This window comes from Manduca sexta, unplaced genomic scaffold, assembly GCF_014839805.1.
Source record: "Manduca sexta isolate Smith_Timp_Sample1 unplaced genomic scaffold, JHU_Msex_v1.0 HiC_scaffold_1119, whole genome shotgun sequence".
Taxonomy (NCBI): domain Eukaryota; kingdom Metazoa; phylum Arthropoda; class Insecta; order Lepidoptera; family Sphingidae; genus Manduca; species Manduca sexta.
In genome coordinates, this window is record NW_023591952.1 from 6,577 (window position 1) to 17,924 (window position 11,348).

Here is an 11,348-nt window from a genome sequence, read left to right on the forward strand (position 1 = left end):
TTTTTTCGTATTAAATTTATTTAATTTAAATAGGTTTTCTAGAAGACTTAATTATAAAAATGAAAACAAGCTAAACTGGTAAAATATCTAAATGTAAGTGCGATGTATAAAACTGAATCAAAAGAGGGGCTCCGTCATCTAATGAACGCCTGTTTATGACAATGGCAATTACACGCGGATATAAAATATTGCTCTCTATTGCTTTAAGGCGCTCAGCTCGTTAAGGTATCTATTGAATAAAATTAATACAATGTTCAGAACAGCTCCCATAATACAAGATCAAGTGACATTACCCGTAGCTCATCAGGTAACCGCTGTAAACAGGCTGTTTGCAACGCTCGGTCCATTAGGTAATGCGGAGGAGCGCGTTCATTATCATAATTAGCTTGTTACTCTACCTCACGGGTCATCTTCAAACAAATGGGTAAGGTTAGCACTTGTTATGCTTTCCTGGTATTAATAAGTGATTGTAGTTTCTTATTTATATCATATTTCAGGAAATTGTTACGTACATTTTTTCAATTTACTGTTTAAAATGAATATCCGGTTGGCTTGGAAGAACATTGTAGGCAGTGTAATTACATTGGCCATATTAAGATTTAATATCTCACTCCTATCTCAGGATAGTGAGCGCCGTGGAATACCAAACAATGTTTTGTAATTCTAGGTATATTATAGTATTTTTACTGTTAACGGGCGTTTGTATCGCTTACTATCAGGCGAACGGCAAGCTCGTCTAGTTATTCAAAGTAAAAAAAAAAGAATTATTAATGTGTGCAATTGGAAGAAAGGAAAAGGGCTGAGGGAAAAAAAGGCGGTATTTGGGCGTCAGTCATAGTTTAGAATATCGATGTAGATAAATGAAAATAATTTGTATAATTTATATGTAGTTATAATTCATATTTACAAAAATCACAGTATACAATCGTTGTAAATTCAAAATGAGGCAAGGATAAAAAATGTGAAACACTTCAAGGCAGTACTCAAACACAGGACAAACCGTTTCAGTTGTTAATTTTAAAATTTTGTGAACAGTTTGCCCTCAAGTTTTTTATTTTACATTTTTTATAAGATTAATGATGTCCGTAGTATCCGACGCCTCCGTATCCGCCAAGTCCGTGTCCGTATCCGCCGTATCCGCCATATCCGGCATACGCAGCCTGGTTAGAGTAGCTCACAGCGGGGGCGCTGTAGTAGCCGTGACCTTAAAAATAATGATATTATTAGTATTTTGTCAACCTTGATTGAGACCAGGCACCCGAAATGACTTAACAATTTTGTAGCAAAAAACCAGGCTCAGTATTTTAAATTTAAAGTTTTTAGAACAGTGACAACGTACTTTTGAGTAATTGAATAACAACCCAATCATAAATGAATAAAACGTTATGGTTGATCGACTTTATGAATCATTACAGTATTAGTTTTTGTAATGCGCAGGTTTTCGTAATTACACTCACACTAGCAGGCAAACCTATACTTAATGAGTCAGTAAAGCCTTTTAAAATATAAGTACTAATTAAGTTTATAATTTAGTCATGAATTCGATGCAAGTATTTAAAGTGTAAGTCAACTCAAATTTCTAAGCAAAAATAATTTTGTAAAGTTTTCAAATAGTTCTCAAATGACAGTTCTATAACTCACCGAGTCCATATCCGCCGAGGCCGGAGTATCCGCCCAGGCCGTTGTATCCGCCATATCCGCCGTATCCGAGACCGCCGTGCGCCGTCGTGTACGCGACCTTGCTCACGGCCACCGGCGAGTCTAAACAACAAAATATATTTGGAGATTTATTCTTTTACGTTTTATTCAACAAATTATTGATTGATCGAATTTTTACACGTTTTTTTTATACATCTATTTAAAACAAATAAAGCTTGATACTTAAAAAACGATTACAGTAAACTTACATAAGATCTAGATATCTGTATAAGTACGATAAACCGGCCTGGTCATCTTACAACAAATATTAGTTTAATATTAAGCTGTCAATAGCTTTTTAGCGCCGATCTCCATTGACAGATTGCTTCTACCTTTCAAAATGTGTCATTTGCAATAATCTGCCGCCACTGCAAGATTAATCTTCACAGAATCGCATCAAACATGATTATCATCAAATGAAGCGATCTCCAAGTGGCCTTTACATTAGATTAGCGATTAGCCACGGCTCACTGACTCAATGGGACCGTGCAAATCCTTCCAGGAGACATTCTCTTTAGTTCATTCATTAAGTATTGCCAGAATGTTATTCGTTAGATTTCGTTGATGTCTAATACTGGGTGGTTTATGGGTGTAGAAGTATAGATAAAGTGTGAACTAAAAGTTAGTATAATTGTAACATTGTGATGGGTTAAGCAAATTCTGCCGACCCGCATTACGCCAGCGTGGTGGAATAAGTCCTGAAGTAGCAGAGGAGGCTCGCGTTTAGCTGTATATAGTAACGTAGCGAAAGGTGTAATTTCCCAAAAGGAAACCCGACCCAATGCACGCACGCTGCCTTTATGAACTAATATGCATAAATGCAGTCTACAGATAATCCTACGATAATTAGATTCTACATAACGGGAACCTGTCAGGAATCGACACTTCGCCACTGCAATACAAGCCTAGGTATTATAATTTATGAGTTATATTGGCACACATACAAATACTGGTTATTTAGTAACTTAAATACCAAGTAAATTAAACAAAATATTAATATATTTAATTATTGATACACTACGAGAAACAATAAAAGCTATTATGCCAAGGATATTGTTCCCACGGTAATTTTAGTGAACTTTGCTATTGTCTTGTATTTGAAGAAGGACTCCCACGGTGCGTAATGTCGAGGACTATAGTCTTGGTAACATAGCACTTAACGAACCGAAGGCCCATGGTTTCCAAATGTTATATTAGTTATTGCAAATTTATCTGTTTTTAAACCTTGTGATTTTCTCAAACTTGTTATTTTATGATTAGAATATATCTGATTCTCTTTAAATCTTATATTATGATTTTCAAATATCTGTATTTAGGTGTGATACGACTATGATATAAGCCTTGTATCAGAGTATACGTACGATCTATATGTTCAAAGTAATGTGGGATTTCGCTGTGTAATATTTTGCACCATGTTATCTTAAATTGTGCTGTTTTTAAAATTCCTTGTTAGTACTTACTACTAATGATCCATTAATTAAAATTGTTATTTTTCCGAAAGAAATAAATATATTCAACATGCATACGTGGTCCTAGCTTCAAACAACATACAACTCTTGTGTCGTTGATATAGGAAAGATTTTCAATTATCACCCACCAATTAAAATCAGTGTTAGAAAAACTACGAAACAATAAATGCAAGGCAGAAAATTATTCAGCCACAGTTTTATTGAGCTTTAGACCAAATGAACAACAATTTAGCTTCAATTCCAGGCGCGATAGCTTCGTCCGCAACGACTTAAATGCGTCCATTGAACACCGACAAAGGAAAATTTGGTTTTATTTTGGTCCTTATCTCAATGGATTTAGGTGGAAAATGGAACGAGTAATCTTGAATATAGGTTACTGCACAAAGGTGGAAGATAATGAGTGTTATAGGCGGTGTGATGGTAAGTTCAACAGTATGTTAACTCAGGTCGGTTTAATCAAGTTTAATGGACAAAAAGTTGAATTTGTTTATAATTATATATACAGTAGAGTAACTGTACTTAGAACACAAATTGATTTATTTATGATAACCTGATGATTGTGAATAAAAAAAAAACTTATAGACATATTTAACGGTCATAGATAAGAATAACATGACTATGTTAATAGTGGAGAGTTTTAGGCATTATTAAGCCTGGATACATTATGATTCGAGCTGCAATTCTTACATAATCTTATACAGCAGAAATAGACCTTCAAACAGACTCTCCTATACAAGAGCACCACCCAACCCTGACGAATAAGATATTCTGCAGTACCACTCCATCAATCTGGAGCTACGTATAGCATCCTCTATCCCCCACTTGACCTACTACTTCCTCCCAGCATTAGAGGTGAAGAGACCAATCTATTTCACTCCGGTATTAATCTCTTAGAACGATTCGCTCTGCTCCCGGTGCATTTAACTGCTATTTTATTACAGCTCTAACAGTAGTTTATAGCAACTTTTATTTGTTCATAGAAGGACCTTTGAAATTTATAAGTTGTTCCTGAGAATTGTACGAACAGATTTTATTGGTTTCGATTTGCATCGTCTTAGATACGTGTTTTGTGTTCAGTTTTATTGAATTGCTTTTCAAGTTATTTATGTTTGTCTTTATTTTTATACGTTTAATTGATGGGACGAGGAATTCGGGTCCTAGATGCCTTGTAGTGGCGAATGGTGAATTTTTCCGATAGGGAATCCACAACATATAGGTAATAATATGTATAAATGTGGCCTGCAAATCGTTATAATGATTAGACTTTACATAAATCACGAAAGAGAAGTTGACAGAAATCGAGTTACATAAAGCCTTCACTACTGGTGCCATGTCATGTAAAGACTAGCAATGACATCAGTATTGCGAACTGCTGCTGTAATGCATTAGTTGCCCTAAGGCGTAATGGAGAATTGCTGGTAGGAATAATTATTACCGAAGATAATACGGTTTGTTTTGCCTTTAAGAATTTGGTTTTAAACATACTGGGTGAAATTTTATATTTTTTCACTTAAAACATATGTACTCTGTCAATTACTTACAATCCACGATTCAAAATGCGAAAAAAGACAAAAAAATGGCGATGTTCAGTGAATTTCACATCATAGAAATAATTCGACTTTGCTGATTGTTGTAACTTTTTTTTGCTTTCAAAATATATACAAATTTTAAAATATAATACTATGGATGTTTAAGAAAAATGGTCATTAAATTCCAACATGTATATAAATAATATTATAAACATTTATGTCTGTCCAAAAAATAAAAATAAAAGAGTTACCGTTAAAGCCCATTATTGAACATTAAGTTACCATAACATTTCCACCTTTAAAGCCTTTATCTTCAGTTAAATTCACCTTTTCCTTTCCAAAAGCAACGATCCATCTTCCTAACTGCCAGAGTTCTAAGGAGGGGAGGACGATTTAAAAACGCCCTACCTCCTGATAATGCTCCGGATTTTATTTCCGTGAATTTTTTTAGCATAAATGCAAATTTAAATTCATCCATCAAGTAACGTTTTTTATACTAATATATAAAGTTGCATAGATTCGTTTGTCGTTCGTTTTTGTTAAACTTTTGTACTAATATAATATTATCACTGCGTAGGTATGATACATAACTTTATCCAAAAGACTTTTAATTGAGCAAAAGCTAGTAAAAAGTCTAGTTTGTTTATATTGGAAGCTTTATTGTAAAAAAACAGTACAACTAAAGCTCAATCAAGAGTCTCATCACGTTGTCGAAATTCTGAAAGCTCTCGCTTAATTTAAACTTAGAGTGAAGTGGAAAAGTTGAGTGTTGCGGCGAAGTGTTCGTACGGTTAATTGGTTGAAAAATATCACAAATTAGGTCTTATTGAGAGCTTTTCTTGTTTATATTTTATTATCTTACTATTAAGATTTCTTTAAAAGATAAAATATTTTTACAAAACAATATTTATAATTGAATCCTTTTAGTATTCCTGTTTAAAAATTGTATTTATTAGCGTTTACATTCTTCGTCATAAACTAATGAAATAGTGTGTTATTTTTATCTTTTTTAAATTCTATATAATTAACATGACTTGACTTATACTCTTTGAGGAAAGAAAGTCTCAAAGCACTAAATGTTCATCACTGAAAGAAGTCTTGAATACTCACAACCGCTGTAACCCAACCCGCCGTAGCCGCCGTAGCCCAAGCCGTCGTAGCCTACACCATGGCCGGCGTAGCCCAACCCGCCGTAGCCCAAGCCGGAGAGTCCTCGTTTCTCTGTCTTCTTCTCCTCATCAGCATAGACGGCGCTGATGGCCAGAACGGCTACGATCTGCCAAAATAACCAGATTAATTAATCATTAACATTGGAAAATGTAGGGACATTTTGCAGTGTAATTTTAATAAGAATTTTAATTAATCATCGAGTTTCATATTTTGGCCTTTAGTTACGTTTTCATGAGCTTTATTGCACCAATTATAAATTAAATAGCTTTACTGTGTTAATTAATGGGTATTTAAAATTTTGTACGAGGTCATGGGCCTCTTGAATACTAAATTCCCTCTGGCCATTATGTACAAATGTCTGAAATGTATTTACAAAGATATTATAGCAGAAGTTACTGAATTTGTAACAGTTGTATGTTTCGTAAAATTGATTTACATTTTCTGTGACAGAGACACTTCATATCAGTCACAACTCATATCATAATAGACTTTTCCGTTAGTTGTATAAAAAATATGATAATAAATGAATCAAGTTGAATTACATTACACTTTCTATAACAGAGACACTTATCAGTCACAACTCATATCATATTGGACTTTCCTTTAGTTGCATAAAAATATATTAAATAAAATTGTACTCAGGGCGGGTTCTAATATAAAGACCAATATCATCTCCTGTATTTTGTTATTACGCTTTGTATCGTTCCCGGGACAATTCAAGGATAACCTGCCAGTTATTACAACACGTTTTTTCTTCAAATTAGGGACAATTATTACGTTTGTTGGTCCATAAAAAGCATTATGAGCTTTATTAGCAAGCACACAGGAAACTCGCGAGTTTTTAAATTCGAATCCCAAACTGGAACTTTCATTGATAAAAAGGTTTAAAATTGACTATGATGGGAATCCTTACTTAATATAATATCATATTACGGGACGGAAATATGGTCAGCAAATATTAGGATTACAGGTTGTGGAATTATTTTAATAATTAAGGTAATGGGAATCATAGGTATACTGGTGACTTCAATGAATAACATTTTATTTTACATAGCGTAATACAAATACGAACTATTGGAAATACGTGGGAAAATAGGCGGCCTGGCCGCTAAAAGCAATCTCTTCCAGACAACCAGCACTAATTGTAAGACACTTTTTAATTAACTAAAGGGGAAACGTGAAGAAATAAGGATCAAAAGAAGGGGTTTCTCAGCTTTTGTCAATCTTTGACTGCAACAGACCCGAATTCTCATTTAAGACCGTGGTAAAACCACAGTTTACCCATACTTTTACCTATACTATAGTTTCGAAATTGACCATTGCTTAAATCACATAAACAAGAGCTATCGTTCATAGCCGATGATTGGCACACAATCATTAGGGCGTGTCCACACGGATGATAATTGTGTCGCTAATAGGGGGCATTTAAGTGTTGCCAATAGCTTGTTTCCTCTTTAGACAATGCGTTGGACATTGGACAATGGTACGATTTCCTATTACGCCGATTGATTTACGCTGCAATGATTTTTGCTTTAAATCATTTTGTAATTTAAATAAACATCTACAATTAATGTAATATGTAAGTTTTGATGATAAATGTAATAATATTTTATACGTGTAATAATGTTATGTTTTTATAAAAGCAAGTTATTTTTAAAAATATGTAGAAATAGAATAATAGTAAATTTGACAGGAAGATTGAAAAAAACAAATCTTTACATTGTTTTGTTATTATTGTTATTTATATAGTCTAACGTAAAAAAAGCATGACAAATATGTTTTTCATCCATAAGAATGCTTATAAAATATTTTTGACCTTGTGAAGAAACCACGGTGCGGAACTAAGAGCTCGTAACATTTTGTTACATTAAAATTACGTGTTCATATGAATTTTAATAGATTTTTAACTAGTAAATGAAATAATTGCTGTTAATTGTACGTTCAATTACGTTTCTTTTGTATTTTTGTTTATTGCTGTTTATTTTGTGTGAATGAAGTAGTGATGATTGTAACATACATATTAATTGGATTTTGTATGTGTTTTACCAAGTAAGAAATGTAGAGCCGTGGTACAGCTCGACCGGGGTAAAACCACGGTATTAAGAAAGGCTACGTAACATTTCGCTATATTATTGATTTTAATACAGTATTCTTTACAATAGTTTCCGACTCTTTTTCTAAGTTAATAGTGTGGCATCGAACACGCGATCTTGGATATGTAAAAGAAGGTAATCAGATTATTGAACAATTTACATATTACACTTATCAATTTTAAACAATCTACACATAGACTCATGCGCTTTATCTCCGAAGGGATAGGCAGAGTTACTAGTGCATCTATATTTCGCTGTGCGTATTCCGTCAACAAAAACTATGCCTCTGAGGCAGTCAAACTCATTACAATTTAAACTTTCCTAATAATATATAGCATATTAGATAATAGTAACACTTACAGAATTTTTGTCGGCTTTTAACAATTTCAAATATCCACGCAATTTAATTGTAACAAAATATATTTAAATGTGGATTGTTCTTATACTATAATAAAATTAATATTTAGCATAATTCTATTGTAAAGTGCGCTTCATGTAATCCAGATCGTGGGAGCATGAATGAATGCATATGATATAAGACATTTCCCTTTTTACTAAAATTAAACATTATAAAAACGGAAGTAGGTTTACGAAATATAATTTCGAGTCGCCAGCAGAATTGTTAATTTTGTATTCAATAAAAATCTTTACACTCATTTTTTATGCATTAAATAAAATATTTTTGTGTTTGATAGACTTAATTCAGACCAGTAATTATACGATCAGTTTCGTTCCTATTCACCCTTTTGTCCAATAATAATAATAATTCTTTTTTTAAATAATCCTTTTCAACAATATTATTATTATTATTTTGTTTTTAAATTATATAAGAAACTGGCTGGAATAATTGGAAATCATTAATTATAATCATGAGCAACATTAAACCTAAACACAAATTTCCGTAAATAAATACAAAACCGACTTTACTAAGCGACATGGTTAGACCGTGCTCTATATAGAGCCTATCATTTTCTGTGATTCAGACCGTTGCAATATCCTGCATAGATAATTATGGACAAGATTGAGCCCTAAAGCCACTGCCCTACCAGATAATGGTTTAATAATTGCGAATGTGTACTATTTCATATAAAATACATGCAATATGCATATTTGAGAGCACAAGTTGCTTAATTCGAGTAAAATAGTTTTCATATCAAGTATAAATTTGATAACTTCACAACTAAAATGGGAATGTAATGAAGGTGTGGAACGAAGTATTTATAAATATCTTTATACTAAAGTACTATGCAATGTTAAATTTGCTGATCTTGTACTAAGGTGTTAGGCTTTCTCGCCTTTGATAGTCTCATGAAGACTTCTCGAGTAAATTTAACGCAATATTTTCCTTTGTCGTAAAAGATACATAAGGCCAAAATCTTTAATGCATAAAATATATCTTAGGCCTCTTTAGTTGTAGAGATGATTTACAATAGTCATTAAATATAAGCACGGTTTAATTACAGACCACGAATTTTCATTATTGTATATTGCCTGCGTAAGAATAACAAAGAAATTATAGAAGTAGTAATGACACACGTATTGCTTTTAACTTAGTATAGTCAAATTGTTGTAACATCAAATTTAAAGTATGCCAATTATAATTAGAAAAAAGTCTGTCAAATCTCATAAATAATTAAACAGCGACTCTATTTGTTAAATAAACAGCGACATTTTTAGATTAAACTTAAATAATTTGTTCAAGTTAGCAAACATTTAGGTAATAAAAATGAGCAGACATTTCTCAGACGTACTATTTTACTAAATTTTACTTTACATAAAACGATTTTTGGTGTTAAGAGCTTAGAAATTCGGTGGCAGCTAGCCAAAGAACTGAAACTGAACTACGAAAACTGTTTGCTAATCTAGAAATGTTTATTTGTCTAGCAAACACACAAATACAAACAAATAAGAACATTTTTGGCGCAAGCCTTGGAATCTGTTGCGATCTAATATGTTTTTCTTTTTGTTAAATAAACTATTTTTCTTTCTGACAGCATTAAAAAATAACTTTTAAATATAAAATAATTTTAATGTAAATGTTTATTACATCTTCTATTTTAAAATTGTTCTACGAATTAAAATACATTTCTAAATTCTAAATTTGAAAATCAGAATTGGTACGTAATAAAAAAAGATACATTTTGAAAAGTAAAAGGTAATTTAAATATCCGAAAGCAAAATAATGGAACAAGTTTTTTTGAAAAAGTTTCTCATAATAACAAAAAGATGTCGGAAACGGCGGGAATGGGCAAATTAGCTGAACTTATAATAGTTAACGGCTTATGAATAGTGAAACTAACAATCATAACATGAGAATTAGGGTATATAAGATTACAGTGATAAAACAGACATATTTCACATTATACTGAGCAAATACTGTCGAAATAATGATTTATATTTTGTGTTTATTTTACAATTTTACTATTATCTTGATTACAGCTTTTAAAAAGTATCTAATAACTTCACTAGATTTATTCTAGAAATTTAATTTTTGAACTTTAAGTCCTTACTTTTTGGTTCTTTTGTAGGGTATTGCATTATCTAAAGCCTATAGGAGAATGTTATAGGCGTAAGTTTTGTCACTCGATAGCCGAGGCATGTGTTCCGAAACCTCGTATTAAGTTGTTCAAGTCAAATGACAAAATGAAGATTGATTGACATCAGTAAAATAATGTGGGTTATTATGTCGAAATGAAGTCTTGGTTTTGCGTTAATTTTAAATAAAAATACAAGATAATTTAATTTAGATTTAGTTTCGACGTATTTTTTTTTTGTATACTTCATTGAATTATTTTATAAAAATTGTTAGAAAATAATATTAAATGTATTTGTGTTATTTTAGCGATAGGTACATATTGATTGAATTTTTAATAATTTATAATAAAAATTGAGTACGAATACGTGGCTTGCAATTAATATTGGCGTGAAAAAAAATAATTATTATTTAAGTTCTACACACAATACTATATTTTTTATTATTTTGGTAAGTTTTAAAATATCACACGAAATAATATTAAATATATATATAAATCAGCTGATAGCGAAGATATTTAAATTATTTTAAATTCTCCAATGCTTTTCGGTATAACACAAAATCAATAATCCCGAGGGATATAAAAACTCACCAAGAATTTCATGATGGCAAGTGTCAGTGGTAACTCAACGTTGACTGATGCAGTGGTGGCGGCGCGTGCGCTTATATAGTAGTCGCGAGTGGTCGACGCTCGCGCGCTTGCACCGTCAAGGATACCACCTGGGGATGATGCGGTGGTAATGTGGTTTACTTGTTATACATCATTATAAATGTGATATGTAGTTTAAATTATGTTATTATTTGATTTTAATTTGTAACGGATGATAAGGTAATATATGAGAGGCCGTGGTTTGAT

General features: G+C 32.1%; 1 protein-coding gene across 1 annotated transcript; it reads right to left on the reverse strand.

Annotated features, from left to right (window-relative positions):
- Nucleotides 1-1,069: 1,069 nt before the first annotated feature.
- LOC119191152 (keratin-associated protein 19-2-like) lies at nt 1,070-11,192 on the reverse strand. Its single transcript, XM_037445040.1, has 4 exons — nt 11,085-11,192; nt 5,807-5,972; nt 1,642-1,761; nt 1,070-1,204 (listed from the first exon to the last, which is right to left on the reverse strand). Exons 1-4 carry the CDS (start codon nt 11,094-11,096, stop codon nt 1,074-1,076), a joined length of 429 nt encoding a protein of 142 aa, XP_037300937.1. The 5' UTR covers nt 11,097-11,192; the 3' UTR covers nt 1,070-1,073.
- Nucleotides 11,193-11,348: the final 156 nt, after the last annotated feature.

Coding starts and splice junctions, on each gene's coding strand:
- LOC119191152 (XM_037445040.1), bottom strand. Junction 1,762..5,806: donor CGGGTTGGGTTACAGCGGTT/GTGAGTATTCAA, acceptor TTTGTTGTTTAG/ACTCGCCGGTGGCCGTGAGC. Junction 1,205..1,641: donor CCTCGGCGGATATGGACTCG/GTGAGTTATAGA, acceptor ATTATTTTTAAG/GTCACGGCTACTACAGCGCC.